The 18626-nt window shown below is 49.1% G+C and overlaps 1 protein-coding gene across 9 annotated transcripts in view; it reads left to right on the top strand.

Annotated features, from left to right (window-relative positions):
* Positions 1–18626, top strand: part of OBSL1 (obscurin like cytoskeletal adaptor 1) — a 685475-nt gene that overhangs the window by 131259 nt on the left and 535590 nt on the right. For 8 of the 9 annotated variants that reach the window (XM_085650179.1, XM_085650182.1, XM_085650180.1 and 5 more), the window contains one exon: positions 12550–13646. The exons of the other annotated variant lie outside the window; for it this stretch is intronic. In XM_085650179.1, the coding sequence (XP_085506305.1) occupies positions 12554–13646 (1093 nt within the window). In that variant the 5' untranslated portion in view covers positions 12550–12553. The remainder of the gene's footprint in view (positions 1–12549; positions 13647–18626) is intronic. 9 annotated transcript variants of the gene reach the window in all.

Here is an 18626-nt window from a genome sequence, read left to right as displayed (position 1 = left end):
CAGACCCGATAGGGGCCTGTGTCGAGCACCGCCTGAAGGCTGGAAACCCCCCAGCAAGCCAGCGAAAATGGGGGAGCACCAGATTGGTCGCCCCCCAAACCAGCCGCTAGCCACCCAATACTGGAGGGAGGTGGTAAGCGGCCAGGAGTTTTAAAAGGGGGTGTAGGTCCCCAGTTGGGCACACAAACCCCCCAGTCTGAAGCGGAATTACCTGGTGCCTGGGATCCATCGCTGTCGAGAGGGACCTGTGGAGGATGGAGCTGCGGTCGCCAAAGGGAAACAGTGAGGAACAAAGGAACTTGCAGAGGAAACAGAGGAGTTGCCAGGAGGAACAGCGAGGGCGGCGACAAGGAGTCGTGGCCGGGAGGTCTGGGCTCGTCGAGAAGTGGGGGTAGCTATAACGGGCTGGAATCAGTCATCAGCGGCCCGGCCATCGGCTAAGAGTGCGGCTGCCTCATGAGCTGTTTTGACGTCCTGGATGGCATTGGTGCTGAGCCTGCGGGGTGGGTTGCCGGTGTGAGACGGAGCCAGCAACCAGGACAGGAGCGAAGAAAAAGCCGATGCAGCGGGAGAGGAACAGGGGTACAGCCTCACCGAGGACCGGGAAAGTCTGCCGCTCGCAGGAATCCCCGCTCACAGGAAACCATGAGGGAGGCGGGCACCTCCTACAGCAAGGGAACAGCCGAGGAGCGAGCCACAAAAAACAGGTACGCGACGCGCGGAGAGGTTTCCACACTGTGCGCTTGGCCAGGAACAGCGTTTTTAAAGCAGTGCTTGCAAATGACAATTGTGAGGTGAAGGGGCACGCCTGATTGGTAGGCGAGGTTGTAGCTTAAGGCTAGAGCTACCAACTCTTGAGCCTAAGACAGCAGGTTCGAACCTGACATCCTCGCATCATCCTATGATTCAAAAAGAACACGTTCTAGTGTAATGTAACTGATGATCATGTTTGCATTATAGAAACTAAGAAGTAAGGGGCATATCATCAAGACAGGCGATAAAATTATCGCCGCTTTAGTGGCAGAAAACTGCAGCTAAAACAGCGATAATGGGCTTGATAATATGCTCTATGGCATTCCAATTGAAGCCCATGTTAGATGTGAAGGACATCTAACCTGAGCTTCAATTGGAACAAACTCCGTCCATAGGGGATGTTGTGGAATGGTGTCAGCAATAGCTCTCCCTATACACAGCTGGCTAGCACCCTGTAGTGTAGTATGGCATCATTCTTTGTTTTTGCAATTTTATATAGCGCGGACATGGCCCGAAGGCATCAGAGCATTTTACAACAAGCAGAATACAAGGGTTACAGCGAGTTACAACAATAGTAATTAACTTGGACGTTTCCATCAGTGGGTGCGTGCAGGAGTTATCACAAGAAACAGTTACTGCAAATGAACAGGAGAAATACACAGTTAACGCAGCAAGTTAGATGGTTGGATCATATAACGAGGGCAGGTCAGATCTCAGTGGGGAGAGTGCTTAAGTCAGGTCGAGGGGGAATTAACCAAGTTGTCAGTCAAAAAGGAGGAGCTTGAGGTCCTTTTTGAAGGTTACTAGGCACGGGAGGATGGAGGCAGAGAGTTCCAGATTCTCATGGCACTTTCAGAGAAAGACTGGTTCATGTATCATTCTCGACTGAAAGTGGGGGTTCCAGGAGCATGGACAGGGCATTTCTGGAACCCCTGTTTGCTCCGTAGATTTTCAGTTTCTCGTTTAGATAGGAGGGTGTACTCCCATTGGAAGGTGTAGATAGCATTGGCAACATTTTGTTTTTCAGCCTCAGTAATGCTGATGGCATGCCTTGGTTATACGTCTCACGAACCTTTCTACTCCTTCATTTACTTGTGGCTACTGTGGTAGGATGTGTCTCTGTTTGGTGTTTAGGGACTGAAGATAGTTGGCCCGTTCTTGGCTGCTGAAGGGGGTTAGTTGTTGGTACACAGTTCCTATATAAGGCTGTGCGCGGCCATTTTCTTTTCCACTTTAGATATGACTTCCGATGCTGATGTGGATGTCACTATCTCTACTTCTGAGTATTTTGAGAAATTGTTCATAATTATTAACATCTGTCGTCCGTCTAGGAGACTTCTAAAATGAGCACTGCTGCGGGTCGCTGAGTCCGTCTTCTGTGACAATGGGGGCTGGAGGTTCGTCTTGGCCGGGCACACAACTTTTCAACATTCTCTCTACGAGTTCATCCAGACCTTACTCCAGAGTCAGGTCTTTGTTTTCACCATTCCCTGATGTGATGCATGGGCTAGCTGCACTGGTCGCTGCTGTGGGCTTCTAGGGAGGATCGACCTTATCCCTCACATAAGGCACCCTTTTACGGTGGATGTCAACTTCTGCATTAGTTTGTGGTTTGTGGAGAGACTGCAAAGTTAGCCTTGCTCCCTCGATGCGATGGGCCAGGCGATCTGTTAGAGGCTTCCAGTTGTTGGTCTGGACTGCCTTGATGGCTGGTTGGAGGCAGCCATCTTGAGTGGTGGCCGTTACCACAACACTGACGGACATGGGGAGTGGCAGGCCTGGTACAGTACCAGTCTAATGTACTCTTTCATGTCCTTAGCCGTCTCCTCTTCCTCTGAGATGGCCGATCGTGCGTGTCATGAGAGGAAGTCATCAGGGTTGCGCGACGCAGGTTGATATTCAAATATGAAGTTGGACTCCTGGAGCTGTAGTATCCATTTCTCTATTTTAGGCTGTGACTTGGAGGCAGATCCTCTAAAGAGCGGAATAATGGCTTGTGATCGTTGTGAACAGTAAATGGGTTCTCATACAGGTACACATAAAAGTGACGTCCAACCCCATGTACTGTGATGGCCTCCTTTTCTATCTGCAAGAACCTTTGTTCAGTGGGTGTGAGGGCTCTGGTCAGCTTTGTTGTTGGAACAGCCTGGCCCCTAGCCCGGTGCGACTGACGTCCACTGCGAGTTCAGATTCTCGCAGAGGATCGAAATAGGCGAGCGTTGTATTGACAGAGATCGCTTTTTTGTATTTTGGAGGGGCCACCTCTTGGTCTTCTCCCCACACGTAAGGGGTGAATCCTTTGGTGAGCTCTCGCAGGGAGGCTATAAGGTCCGCCAGGTTCTGTATGAAATGGGCACAGTATGTGACCATTCCAAGAAAACTTCAAACTCCTGTGACGGACAAGGATGCTGGAGTTTCCTCGATGTCTTTCACCTTTTCTGGGTCTGGCACAACTCTGTGCATTGAAAACAGGTATCTGTAGAACCTAATGTTCTGTCTGAGGAGCTCACATGTCTCTCGGAGTAAGGTTAGTCCATCATCCTCTGGCTGGTTGCACACAGCCTGTAGGTGGGTAAGTTGGCTCGCTATGGTCGGCACATGGACGAGAATTTCATCACTGATATTTAGCACACCGGGGAGGCCAATGAGTACTTCCCTGATGATATTCTAGAAGACCTCTATGTCACTGGATAAGCCACAATTTTATCTTTTTTAACCACACAGTCCCACATGGGTGGAGAAGGTGGTGATATGGCAAGAGTCAGGGTGTAGTGGTATTTGATAGTATCCTGACCATAAGTCCATCTTTGAGAACCATTTGGACCCTGCCTGCTCTCCGATGGTGTTGTTCACTGTCAGTGCTAGGTGGCCCTACCTCTTTATAGTGAGATTTGGTCTCATATCCGTGCAGATTCTCACTGCTCCCGGATGCTTAGGTTTCTTGGCCTCTACTATGGGGGAGAACCACAGGATGGGTTGAGTGACTTTCTCAATAATGCCAGCATCCTCCAAGATTTTTAGGTCCTGTTCGACTTTGGGGTGTAAATGGAATGGCACTCTCTGGTGGGGTAGTAAGATTGGCTCTATGGACTTGATGTGGAGGTAGACCGGCCATCCTTTTAGGCACCGACGAGTAGGGGAGCAAATTCTTGCACTAATGCCTTTACCTCCGTGGCATGGATGAGAAAAGTGAATTTGACATGAGGGAGGGCTTAAGCCATCTGGCTTCCTAGGAGAAACCCTGATCCTTCTCCGGAGACATAGAATTTAGCTTTTGTAGAGGTGGACCCATGGCTAGTGTCAGGATGAAAGGCAGCCGCTAGTTGTAGACGGATATGGTTGCGAATGCAAACACTTTGACTTTTGTGGGCCATTGGATGAGCGGTGAGCCCCACCTGCTCTTTGGTCTTGAGGTTAATAGATGTGCCTGTGTCAATAAGGGCAGTGATTCCTTGCCTCTGCAGTCGTACTTAGCACTTTGGGAGGGTCCACGTGGGTGTGCCTTGTGTTCGCCACCGCCTGTACAACGTGGATAGCTTCACTGCATTCATCATCATCCATGTCGCTGTCCTCAGAGTGTTCGGAAGCGGTTGTGACGCGTGTACACTTTTCTGTTGTGGTTTGGCCAGTGGTGGGGTGGAGCGACAGACCTTCTCAAAGTGGTTTAGCTTTCCACAGGCTGAACATTTCTTTCCTTGGGTGGGGCATTCCTTGTGGTGCGACAATGCGACAATACAGCATCGGCTAGCTGCTTTGGGTTTGGCGGCTTCTTGTTTGTGTTTTTGAGGTCCTTTGCTAATTAGATTGACGAGCTCTGTTTTGATGGGCGTTTGTAAGGCAGCTGCCATATGGGATGCTCTGGCCTTCGACAATTCCTTGGAGTATCCTAGGATGATGGTGTCGTGCATAGGCTTGTTGGCAACCTGCAGGATTTGTTCTTGGAGTTTTGCTGACGCACAACCTTGAATGTTTTGCACCCTGATTTCATCATCAGCGTCCGGTAGGGTACCTGTGCTGGCCAGCTCTTTTAGGAGGGCAATGAAGACGTCTACCGGTTCATCAGGGTTCTGGCACACCTGACGTAGGAAGAAGCATTTGCAGTGTGGATTTATGAACGGTTCAAAATGCACTGTTTTGGCGTCTTTTAGCATCTGGTATGTGCACTGGGTCCTGCTACTACAACATTTTTCACACACTTGTACACCTCGTCTCTGCCTAGGTGTAGGAGGTATAGTTTTTTTCTGTCTTCAGACATGTCCAATGCTGTAAAATAGGTTGCCAGGTTGTGAGATCTGTGGCTTGGCGCTGTACCCTTTTCTGCGTGTGATCTGTTGCTGTAAGGAGGGGAATGCTGCTAGCTGGTAGCTTGGTGACCAGTGGATGGCTGTCGTGGGGACAATCTCCATTACTGTTAAGACCAGGGGCTGCTACTCTTGAGAAGGCGTGGGCTGAATAGGGTGCGCCGCCATTATGGCGGTCGCACCAGTCCCCGGCCTCCCCGAGGTGTGGGGGGGAGGCCGCGTCAGCGAGTGACGCGGCTCTCCCCCCCCCCCGCATCAGCCAATAGCAGGTCAGGTTTGTTTGTGCACCAGAAGCACTCCAGTGCTTCCGGCGCAGAAACGTCGTGCTAGCGTCCAGGCTGACCGGTCTCGGCCGGTCGGCCTGGGTGCCCCCTTTAAAAGAAGTGGTGGGGAGCAGAACAGTCTCTTGTTCTTACTCCTCACAGATAGGATCCGCGGGCCCTTAACTTTCTTTCTTTTTGCCCACCCACCATCCCCTAAGACAGGTATTGTTCGATGGTTGGTTTTCCGGTTGGGGTATTGTGTCCGATTATTTGCCCCCTTTTCCAAAGTATTGGCGGGTAACAAAAGCAAGGGTATCAGCGTTTCTGTAGTAAAGTATAAATAAAGCACAACTTTGAATTTCTCTTTTAATTAGATATTGTCGTATTTAGAGTGTCTCTGGTCAGGCGGTAAGGTCATGATGGGTAAGCATAGTCTTCGGTCCTCAACGGTCAGCACCATATAACTCCAGGGGGTAGTGACAGCCGGTAGGTAGGCTGTCAGGGTGCGGGGGCATCATCCTTCCCAGTGGGCCTGGGGCCTACCCCGCACGCGCATGCGCATTAAGGCGCCACTATGCAGAAGTCTGTAGCCCCCACGTAATGGAATGTAAGGCACAGGGCATAGGGGGGGACCCAGGGGAAAGTATCCATCCGATAAGCTGTAACCCCCTGCGCAACCTTATCAGTACATGGGGACCGGGGGAGCTGCCAGTCATTGACTTTGCCGTAGGCTCTAGAGGGGACACGCGGAAAGTAAATAACATGTATTGATAGATTTACGGCAGGAGTGTCTTGTGTATTAGACTGTGTTAAGGTTAGCCGTGGAATATCTGACTGTCAAAATGTATCTGTAAATGTATTTGCACTTTCTGCGTAAAGTTTCTGTATATAATGTTTTTTAATTTGTTTTCCTAAATGTTAATAAATACGGCCGGGGGGAGGGTTACACCCCCTAATTCAAAAAAAGTAAAACTATCTGTGTGGTCTCACAAGTGTTACAATGAGGGTGAGGGAAATGTTATCCATAATCACAGGGTCGGTCGTTTTAGAGTAGGGGACATGGGTAAGTACCAGAACATATAAAATGGGGCAGGGTTTCTTGCTACAGGAACCCAGCAGCGCCTTGGGGTTGAGGCTTGCCCTCTGCTGGCTTGCCTTTCCCCCTTTGTAGAGGTCTTCTGTTTCCCAGGCAGGGCGTTCCCGTTCCACCTTCTTCTTCCAGGGCTGATGGCAACAGGAATGGGGGTGGGGGGGAGGGGGGAGAGGATGCGTTCCCTCTGCAGTACATAGCCTCCTTATGCGTGGTGCAGCCAGGTACTGGAGCGGCTCGGGCCATATGGAGGCCTCGAGGTACTGCAGCACGTCACTGCTGACACCGCCCTGCCTGCTGCAGGGCAATGTGGAGGGCCCTGGTCGGGAGGCCGGCCACCGCAGGGGCCGTACTGCTTCAGGGTTCCTGGGGGGGGGGGGGGGGGGGGGACGTGGCCACCGAGCGGAGGTAGGCCACTGCGGAGGTTGTGCCAAGCGGAGGAGGGAACAGAGGATTGAAAAGCGCCATCCACGTCGCCACTGTAGTGTCGGGAGGGAGGATGGCAGCAACAGTGCACACAAACGCACCTTGCTGAACGATAATGCGTGACCCCTCCTAGATGGCCGGGCAATTTATTATAATGGTCATGGTCGCGATGCAGGAAAGTAACAGAACTTAGGACCCCCTCTCACATGGCAAAACCAAGTGCCAGTGGATGTCCTGTCCCATTTCCAAAACTCTGCAGACACCATCTCTCTAACCCTGATTACACCACAGCGACCAACCGTCCATGCTTGATGCACTCTCAAGCTCCTCCTCCCTACAACTGCTCCCAAGAGGGGCCCCCAAAATCCCTAAGAAGCTAAACATTGGCACATTAAGTCTGGGTGTCTGTATGTTGAACTAAAAAATACATCACTACATCCGTGGATGCCTCAAACCACCTCAGCAACAAAATACTCCTGGAAGCCCCCTCCGCTCATCCAAAGAAATTTAGCACTAGAAGTTTGCACGCCCCAAAACACCTCAACAAGCAACAAGTTATACCACTACGTCCCTGAATGTGCCACAAAATACTGCTCTACATCCCTAATGCAACCTACTCTTATCCAACAAAAGAGAGCCCTACATCACTAATGCCCTCTACTCTTATCCAACAAAAGACAGCTCTGCATCCATAATGCCCCCTACCCTTATCCAACAAAAGACAGCTCTACATCCCTAACGCCCCCTACTCTTATCCAACAAAAGACAGCTCTGCATCCATAATGCCCCCTACCCTTATCCAACAAAAGACAGCTCTACATCCCTAACGCCCTATACTCTTATCCAACTAAAGACAGCTCTACATCCCTAATGCCCCCTACTCTTATCCAACAAAAGACAACTCTACATCCATAATGCCCCCTACTCTTATCCAACAAAAGACAGCTCTGCATCCGTAACGCCCCCTACTCTATTCCAACAAAAGACAGCTCTGCATCTCTAACGCCACCTACTCTTATCCAACTAAAGACAGCTCTGCATCTGTAACACCCTCTACTCTTATCCAACAAAAGACAGCCCTACATCCCGAACGCACCCTACCCTTATCCAACAAAAGACAGCTCTGCATCCGTAACGCCCCCTACTCTTATCCAACAAAAGACAGCTCTGCATCTCTAACGCCACCTACTCTTATCCAACTAAAGAGAGCTCTGCATCTGTAACACCCTCTACTCTTATCCAACTAAAGACAGCCCTACATCCCGAACGCACCCTACCCTTATCCAACAAAAGACAGCTCTGCATCCGTAACGCCCCGTACTCTTATCCAACAAAAGACAGCTCTGCATCTCTAACACCCCCTACTCTTATCCAACAAAAGACAGCTCTGCATCTCTAACACCCCCTACTCATATCCAACTAAAGACAGCTCTGCATCTGTAACGCCCTCTACTCTTATCCAACAAAAGACAGCCCTACATCCCTAATGCACCCTTACTCTTATCCAACAAAATACAGCTCTACATCCCGAATGCCCCTACCCTTATCCAACGAAAGACAGCTCTGCATCCCGAACGCCCCCTACCCTTATCCAACAAAAGACAGTTCTACATCCCTAACGCACCATACTCTTATCCAACAAAAGACCGCTCCACATCCCTAATGCCCCCTACTCTTATCCAACAAAAGACCGCTCCTCATCCCTAACGCCCCCATCTTTATCAAACAAGATACAGCTCTACATCCCTAACACCCCTACCCTTATCCAACAAAAGACCACTCTACATCCCTAACGCCACCTACTCTTATCCAACAAAATACAGCTCTACATCCCGAACGCCCCCTACTCTTATCCAACAAATGACAGCTCTACATCCCTAACGCCCCCTACTCTTATCCAACAAAAGACAGCTCTACATCCTTAATGCCCCCTACTCTTATCCAACAAAAGACAGCTCTACATCCCGAACCCCCCTACTCTTATCCAACAAACGACGGCTCTACATCCCTAACGCCCACTACTCTTAACCAACAAAAGACAGCTCTACATCCTTAATGCCCCCTACTCTTATCCAACAAAAGACAGCTCTACATCCCGAACCCCCCTACTCTTATCCAACAAACGACGGCTCTACATCCCTAACGCCCACTACTCTTAACCAACAAAAGATAGCTATACATCCCTAATGCCCCCTACTCTTATCCAACAAAAGACAGCTCTACATCCCTAATGCCCCCTACTCTTATCCAACAAAAGACCACTCTACATCCCTAATGCCCACATCTCTATCCAACAAAATGCAGCTCTACATCCCTAACACGACTACCCTTAGACAACTAAAGACCACTCTACATCCCTAACGCCACCTACCTTTATTCAACGAAATACATCTGTACATTCCGAATGCCCCTTATCCAACAAAAGACAGCTCTACATCCCTAAAGCCCCCTACTCTTATCCAACAAAAGACAGCTCTATGTCCCTAATGCCCCCTACTCTTATCCAACTAAAGACACCTCTACATCCCTAACGCCCCTTACTCTTATCCAACTAAAGACACCTCAACATCCCTAATGCCCTCTACTCTTATCCAACAAAATACAGCTCTACATTCCTAATGCCCCCTACTCTTATCCAACTAAAGACACCTCTACATCTCTAATGCCCTCTACTCTTATCCAACAAAATACAGCTCTACATTCCTAATGCCTCCTTCTCTTATCCAACAAAATACAGCTCGGCATCCCTAACGCCCCTTACCCTTATCCAACTAAAGACAGCTCTACATCCCTAATGCCCCCTACTCTTATCCAACAAAATACAGCTCAGCATCCCTAACGCCCCTTACCCTTATCCAACTAAAGACAGCTCTACATCTCTAACGCCCCCTACTCTTATCCAACTAAAGACACCTCTACATCCCTAATGCCCCCTACTCTTATCTAACAAAAGACAGCACTACACCCATATATACTTCAGCAACAAATTACAGCACAACATTCTTGTATGCCCCACAATACGTCGGCAACAAAATGTAGCACTACACTAACCTACACATAGCGGCACTAGAAGCAGGAGTACAGCAGGCACTGAACCCCCCATAGATTTCAGAGAGAGTGGGCCAGCCAATTGGCAATGGTGAGGCTTGTTGAAGTGAGAACTGTTTGTTTTTTGGAGCATTTGGTGTGTGGTCGAAAACAAAATTCAGAAGGTCAGTGAGAAAATAATCTACAATTCTCCTGTTTTTAATTTTTTACAGCAGTTTGCAGTTGTTTGAACTTCAAGGGCCTTTTATTAACTTGTGGGTTTTAGGGCAGGCTACAGAGGATGTGATGTCAAATGGTTAAACTAATTAATCACAAAACAGGGCACCCCAATATCCCCCCAGGAGATTGGCCCTGTGCATATACATTTAGTGAGGAATTCATGAAGGAGTAAATTTAGGGAAATTAAATCAATTGTTTTGGAATTGGTATCAGTCGAATCCAACCCAAGAAATTCAAGTCTGTGTCCGGTAATGATACGGGTGGAAAGTTTACTGATCAATCTTTTTTTTCAATAATAAATAATAAATGACCTTAGGAATCGGCGTCCAGATACAACAAGCATTTGCAATGCAATCGATCTCGCCTTTGGGACCTTATATGTATTTAGCTATGCAGCACGTTAGCCTGGGTGCTGAAACATCTGCTGTTCTGTAACATGGAGGGAAAGTAAGCACCAAACTGTGTGACACGCCAGGTATGGGAACACATGGAGAGAGATATTGCCTTTCAGCGGGAAATGGTATAGTCCAAAACTGTTTTTAATATAAAATCGGGGCCTTCGGTTGTCATATCACTGAAGTGAAAATATAAGATTTGAAACAAATATTATTGTCTACGGGTGCTCGTGGAAGACAATTTCTATGGACTGGAATCTAGAGAATGCTAAAGTGATTCTGGTATTTTACTGACATCTGCTGGTCGTTTTCTATCAAGACAGTTAAATAGAGGCAGTTGAACAAGCAGAAAGTAATTCTGGTATTTTAGTGACCTCTACTGGTTGTTTTCTATTAAGACAGTTAAATAGAGGCAGTTGAACAGAAAAAAAGACCCTAAGTGGAAGCAGACAAGTCCTAGGGCTCATCTCCAGAGCCCACAAAGTACATACACATATAAGTATATACTAAAGTATATACAAGAGGTCTCGAATGCTCAACCGAAAAATGGTTGACCCTTCAGATGAAGTCTATTCAATCAATTCATTTTGATGCAAGAATCCTATTCGAGAGATAAAAATCAAATAGAAATGAACTAAATCGATAAGTGAGTGCAGCAGAGAAGAAATACCAGATACCAAAGAAAGCAATCAAACACTTTGGGAGGTCTTTTTGTGTCTGTACCCTGAGTCCTGAAGGCGGCCTCATCGACTGATGCTTTAAGAGGCCGAAACGTTGACAACCATCCCATATTAGCCTTAATGTTAGCACACAGCGCTTTCCTCATAGGATTATGAAGACTATATTAGAAGCAATCTCTGACTAGTGGTCTATGCACTAACCAAGGCATGTACGCATTAGTGGACTCTGTGTATATTATTATGTGGCCTGCGTTAGTGTGTGCTACTCCTGTCCTAGTTTCCTGATAGTTCATTGCCATTTCTTCTTTTTTAGTATTGAAAACACTGATTGTTCGAATAAACTGTCTATATTTATTATTCCCTGGTGCAGAGCACGCCTTTGTAGGTACATATGTGTCTGGATCCTCAATGGGTATTAAATTGATTTTTGTGGGTTAGATTTAGATGATACCAATCCCTAAGCATTAGTTCAAAAGCTCTGAAATTACTTCTTCAGGACTTTCTCACTATATTTATGTGTCAGCTGTGTAAATAGCCACAAGGGCCCCATTCACAAAAGTAATCGGAGACAAAATCCTAACTTTACGACTTTCGGTATTCACAGAGGGCATTTAGGAGTAGTAAAGTTAGGATCCCTAACTTTACTACGACTAAATGCCTTTTGTGAATACCGAAAGTCGTAAAGGTAGGATTTTGTCTCCGAATTCTTTTGTGAATTGGCCCGTAGATGTAAAGTGACCTTTGACAGATGCCATCACAGAGCTTGACAGGGAGCTGAACATGGCGGGCGAGAGATTTAATCTGGGTGAGGTGGATGGACAGTCGTAGGATGGCTTGTTTTGTGATGGTCATCTGTGGACCCCCAGCGGCTGGTCTCTGATTGCACACGCCGGGTGGTTTCCCCTGTAGTCTATTGTAGTGTAAGCTGTGCTCGCGATTTCCCAATGGTTGACCAGATAATGAGGCCGTTGGCGTCTTCATGTTGTCATGCGTGTTTGTGGATAGAATGTATGGGGGTGCGCATGTTGCTTTGATGGATGACGTGTGCTTTAGCTTTGTTAATGGTGAACTGACTAAGGTGGCTGGTTGTTGACCAATGCTTTGCTAGATACCATCTGTTGGGCGGCTGGTGTCCTGTGCGCAGGTTAGAGCAGGCTGTTGGATTCCAGATTACTGGTGGCTTCATGAGGGTCGGTTGGACAGGGGGGTTCACCCACCCATCATTGCTCACACGCGTGCAGTCACTGTCACTCCCCTTTTCTCCCCAGCTCTGTGTTCTCTTGATGTCTCATGCTCTTTCTCTCTCCTACACTCTCATCCTCTTGTGTGACCTCATTCACGCCCTGTCTCTCTCTCTCCCTCTCTCTCTCTCAGGTTAATGACGACTCTCGCTGTGTGCCACCCTTACCACCAGGTCCAGATGGACGCCTTTGGGGGGGCCCCGCGCTTCCTCTCATACCCTCGCACCTTCACGGCGAGAAGCGGCGAGGATGCCACCCTCCGATGCCAGATTGCTGGAGACCCTCGCCCCTCTGTGACCTGGGAGAAGGACACGTGCCCCATCCAGCCGTCAGGCCGGTACCGGGTGCTGGAGGATGGCACGGCCTACCACCTCATCATCTCGGCTGTGACCCTGGAGGACAGCGGGCAGTACATCTGCAAAGCCCGGAATGGTGTGGGGGAGACCTACGCCGCGGCGGCTCTGAACGTGGAGGGGGGCGAGGAAGCACTCCATGTGGAGGCGGATAAGAGGCCGCGGTTCCTCATCAAACCGGTGTCCCTCAAGGTCACCAAAGGGGACAACGTGGCCTTCGCCTGCAAGGTGTGGGGTCAGCCCAGCCCGACCCTGCACTGGGAGAAGGACGGCAAGAGGCTGTCGGACATCTTCGAGAGTGCCCACTTCGCCGTGGGCAGCGAGCTGGAAGGGTGGCACTACCTAAAAATCCACAGTGCCCGTGTGCCCGATGAGGGCGTGTACGTCTGCCGGGCACGCAACTCCTCCGGGGAGAGCCTGGCCGCAGCCATGCTGCTGGTGGACCGGGGGCCCCAGAAAGATGGGCCCCACCCAGCCTTCCCCAAGAACAGCTTTCCCCTGGGGCCAGAGCAGCGCAATGACCGGAGGCAGCGCGGACGCCACCGGCACTGGATGGACTCCGAGCCCGAGCCCCGGACCCTACACCAGAACGGCGAGGTGCCCCTTGCCTGCCCCAAAGCCAAGGCCTTCGCCGTGAGCGAGGGCAAGCATGCCAAGTTCCGCTGCTACGTGACGGGCAAGCCCAAACCGGAGATTATCTGGAGGAAAGATGGCCGGGTGCTGTCGGTGGGCCGGAGGCACCTGGTGTACGAGGACCGGGAAGGATACTTCATCCTCAAGCTGCTATACTGCAAGCAACAGGACGCGGGGCTGTACGTGTGCAGCGCCTCGAACACCGCTGGGCAGACGCTGAGCGCCGTGCAGCTGCACGTGAGAGGTAGGACCAGGCAGCATGTGAGAGGTGGGATGAGGATGCATGTGAGAGGTGGGATGAGGCTGCATGTGAGAGAGGACGCGGGGCTGTACGTGGGCAGCGCCTCGAACACCGCTGGGCAGACGCTGAGCGCTGGGCAGCTGCACGTGAGAGGTAGGACCAGGCAGTATGTGAGACGAGGCTGCACGTGAGAGGTGGGATGAGGCTGTATGTGAGAGGTGGGATGAGGCTGCACGTGAGAGGTGGGATGAGGCTGCATGTGAGAGGTGGGATGAGGCTGCACGTGAGAGAGGACTCGGGGCTGTACGTGTGCAGCGCCTCGAACACCGCTGGGCAGACGCTGAGCGCCGTGCAGCTGCACGTGAGAGGTAGGACCAGGCAGCATGTGAGAGGTGGGATGAGGATGCATGTGAGAGATGGGATGAGGCTGCATGTGAGAGAGGACGCGGGCCTGTACGTGGGCAGCGCCTCGAACACCGCTGGGCAGACGCTGAGCGCTGGGCAGCTGCACGTGAGAGGTAGGACCAGGCAGTATGTGAGACGAGGCTGCACGTGAGAGGTGGGATAAGGCTGTATGTGAGAGGTGGGATGAGGCTGCACGTGAGAGGTAGGATGAGGCTGCACGTGAGAGGTGGGATGAGGCTGCACGTGAGAGGTGGGATGAGGCTGTATGTGAGAGGTGGGATGAGGCTGCACGTGAGAGGTAGGACCAGGCAGTATGTTAGACGAGGCTGCACGTGAGAGGTGGGATGAGGCTGCATGTGAGAGGATAATGCTGCATGTGAGAGGTGGGATCAGGCTGCACGTGAGGTGGGATGAAGCTTCATGCAAGATAATTCTGCATTGTTAGATTACAATATCAAAGAAAAATATATTTTGTGGACAAAATATTGTCAAGAATATCAAGGACAAAAATATTGTGATGGTGAGTTTTGATGAGTAAGCAACGTTTTACTAGACTTAGCTCCGCGTGCATGCGCTGTGACAACATATCTCTTCAAGGTACGTATATTTGTAATTAAAGAACAGGAAGTCTATAGTGACGTATCTGCACTGACATTTTCTATATTTTGGAACTCGATATATTTGATACTTTATTCTGTCCACACCATATGTTTGACATTGATATCCTCTCAGACAACCACAAGTGTGAGGTGACACGTCCCTTGGCTGAGAGTGCCGCAAGGCCAGTGAGAGTCCGTCCTCACTTCTCTCCGCCAACATCCTCAATAGTCAATCGTTCTGCTCTTCCCGTAATTGTAGGCATTGTATGTGCGCTCTTTAACCAAAATATGGCAATCACTGGGCAGGTCCAGCCATATGTATGAAGCTACTCACACTCCCATAACATTGCCAAGTCACAAAGCATTAAGGGCCGTATTTATGAAAACATAACACAGCGTATCGAGTCACCTTGCTGCGCTGTGTTACAGGGTAAGGGCAAGAATGCCCCATGTTTATCTCAATCTGGCACATTCCTGCCTTTTCCAAGCAGAGGCTCACAGTGGACTGCCTTGCGCCAACACGGGCACCCTTGCACCATGGCGCAAAGCTGCCTGCATTGCATGCAGGATTGTTTTTGTACAGAAAGGGGCACCTTTAGGGGCACACATAGAAAGAGGAAGTAACAAGGATAAATAAAGATATTAACAGCAGTTGGCTGCATTCCCAGGTCTGCCAGTAATGGTAAATCTGGGAATGCCTCAAAATCCGTCAGTGTTTTGTGGCTGTTCTCATGGAAGGCCTTATGAGGGCAGAGTAAAGCATCGCAGCAATTTACACTGCATTGCGTTACTCCTTATTTATCAAGCCACTAACAGCCACGCAAAGGGGCCTCACATGACTTGGTAAATCGCATTTTGGGGCTGCATCAAGCATGCACCACATTGTGTGGTACAAAAGCAGCACAACCCCTACATAAATAGGGCCCATAGCGATTAAACAGCAGCAGACACACATGCACTGTCTAAGTGCCAACAATGTTTCATCCTTGGGGTGGGAGAGAGATGCAGTAAGCAGGGAATCCATGGAATGTGTTTGTTATTAGGACGCTGTGCCTTATGAGTTTGGCTGATGCATGATGCAGCGTATTGCTGCCGAGTGGTGAGTGGCAGCGAGGCAAGAGGCTGTTCTCAGTTTCACATGGATGGAAAGGGGAGACAACAAGAGTTGGCACCATCAGCCAACCTGATCCAACCACAAAAAGAGATGTTGTAACTGGGGCAGTGGTGTAGAAAGAGAAGAGATGGCCCAGGACATGGAATTAAAGGGCACATATGTGTTTGTCTGGGGATGTGGGCGCTGGAGCCGTCTCATGACATTGAGTGGGAGTGATCTGCCAGCAAGTTGGAGAATTAGGAGCATGTTCTGAGCGTGAGATCCCCGGGTAGGCACGCCTTCTGGAGGAATGCTGTATGTGAGACGTATGGGCAAGAATGGCTGTCAATAGGATGTTACAAATGAGTTCAGATGGGCATCGCTGTGGACACGATGATTCATGTGAAGTGGATGTTGACAGTAGGACACATGTGAAGCTCTGGGGAGGACTGCTACTGGCAGGGTGACACAGCTCACGGGAAGCAGCAGTGTCCGTGGGATGGTGCAAGTGATGACAGTGGTAGGCATGGCTGCTGGTGGGATGACACATCTGAAGCTCTAGGGAGACGTGGCTTTTGGTAGGATGACACATATGAAGCTCCGGGGAGGAACGGCTGCGGGTAGGTGGACACATATGAAGCTCCGGGGAGCATCAGTGTTAATGGGATGTTGCAAGTGATGCTCAGCGGAAGGCATGGCTGTTGGTGGGATGACACAGCTCATAGGAAACATCAGTGTTAGTGGGACTTTGTAAGTGATGTTCAGTGGTAGGCATGGCTGTTGGTGGGATGAGAAGTGTGAACTTCAGGGACAGAGGAAACCATTCCTCTTGGTGACATGTTGTGCATGATGGTCACTGGTAGGCATGGCTTTTGTTAGGATGCTACTGGTGAGAATCAGGTGCTCATGGCTGTTGGTGGCCTGCTGCATGTGTGGCATTTTGTAAATGTGACTCTTGGTGGCGTGCTGCATGTGAAGCTCTGGGGTGGGCACTGCTGTTGGGTAGGTTCAGCTGTTGGGATCCCCCATGTAAGACTTGGGGGTAGAAATGGACGGATGCCACATGTGGGACTCAGGGACAGGAATGGCTGTAGGTGCGCTACTGCGCATGACGCTCAGGAGCAGATACGGGTGTGAGTGGGGGCTCTAGATGACCCTACCAAAGGCATCAGCGTGACCAAGGAGAACGAGTGTGGGAGGAGAATCAAGTGCTGGTTTCTGTTGACAGCAGTGAGAGCTGGACTGGTTAAGTCCTTGATAGGAAAGTGGCAGGTAAGTCTCTGTAGGAGATTGTGAAGATGGAGGAAGGTACTTAGGGCGGGCTGCTGGGGGCATGGCAACACAATATTCTAATCAGTTTCTGAAACAGGTTTCTTATTAAAGATTGTGTTATGAGTTAACTCTGACAATAAACTGATGATGGAGCAGGTTGTGTGGGAAACGAAGAATGTAAAATCAGAAAGAGTCTGTTGATCTTTATTTTCACTAATCCTATAAACTTTGACTCTGATTTTTAGAGTAAACAAAATACCATGGAGCGGTATTGCAATGCAGGTTTTTTTAAAATTGAATCTTTATTGAATTTTTAATTTGTACCAACCATATGTATGTTTCAAGCTCCAAAGCGATCGTTTATCACTAGTTACTACATGTGATCCTGCCCCATGAGTCCTTTCTCCGTGACATCTGTGTACACTTCATGGTCACTCATCATCACATCCATAGCCTTTTTTTAACATAGTGACCCCGCCTTCTTACTGAGTCCATTCAGACAATCCCCCAAACGATCTCTGGGCTTTGGGCTCGTTCGTCCCGCGCACCCTTCCATATGAAGCCAGTGGCCCCGCTTCCTCATCCACACACCTGTGCACTAGTCCTGTCTTTTTTACTACATACAAAGTGCATATTTTAGTGGCCATAAAACCAGACACTAGTCACCTCCTTATATGTTTGCATCATTTCCTGTAAGTCAGTGGCGGTTGGTGACATTAGAAAGTGGTAAGGCATAAAAGTTTGATATGACTTTTATGCAGTGAGCGGCGCAAACAAGCTTAATGGACAAACGTGGATCCAGGCTGGAACCTCCTCCAGAAGAAAAAATTGAAATAAAAGATCTGCACATCTTCAACCACCTCTCTTCCCTCTTCAGCACCCTCTTTTCACTCTTCCCCGGATGCACTTCCTTGCTTCTCCCTCATCTCACCACGTCCAAATATACACTGCACTAACTCACATTTAAGCAATTTATTTTGTTTTTGGCCTGTAAATATTTTGCCATCTGTGCTCCCCTTCACACTTATTTTCATAAAATTGCAATTACAACTGGAACACATGACCATAGTTCTGTGTGCTCTGCAGAGAGGCCAACCCACCGACAGGCACTTTGCTTTGACTTCAGGGTCAAAGCTCTCAATGAAAGCACTTCATAAACACCTGCACAGCTCAAAGTATGCACGGAAAAAACATACTGAAAGAAACACTACATGATTAAATAGCTAACTATGAGGGAGGCAAGATTAAGTAAAATTGAAACAAAAAGGAACTAAATCCCTGCATTTGCTTAACATTTTTAACACTCATTGTTCATAAATCAATCCATGTTTTTGGAATTAATATTATTAAGGGCAGGAAGATCGGGCCAGTTTAATGTCATACAGCAGCTAACTGTCTAGTGTAAGCACAGATCTCGTCTATGCCCTTGACTCCAATATTTGAATCAACTTCACAAGGGAACAAGAACACTGGCCCGCTCGTCGTTTAAAATCAGTTCAAAGGGGAGCAAATGCGACCAGGCCACCAGTGAGTAATATGCTACCACGCCGGTGCCATGGTAGCATATTACTCACTGGTGGCCTGATAGCATATTACTCACTGGTGGGGTGGTCG

This window comes from Triturus cristatus, chromosome 3_2 (assembly GCF_964204655.1).
Source record: "Triturus cristatus chromosome 3_2, aTriCri1.1, whole genome shotgun sequence".
Taxonomy (NCBI): Eukaryota; Metazoa; Chordata; class Amphibia; order Caudata; family Salamandridae; genus Triturus; species Triturus cristatus.
The sequence above is the reverse complement of the archived record's forward strand: the minus strand, read 5'-3'. Positions and strand labels throughout refer to the sequence as shown.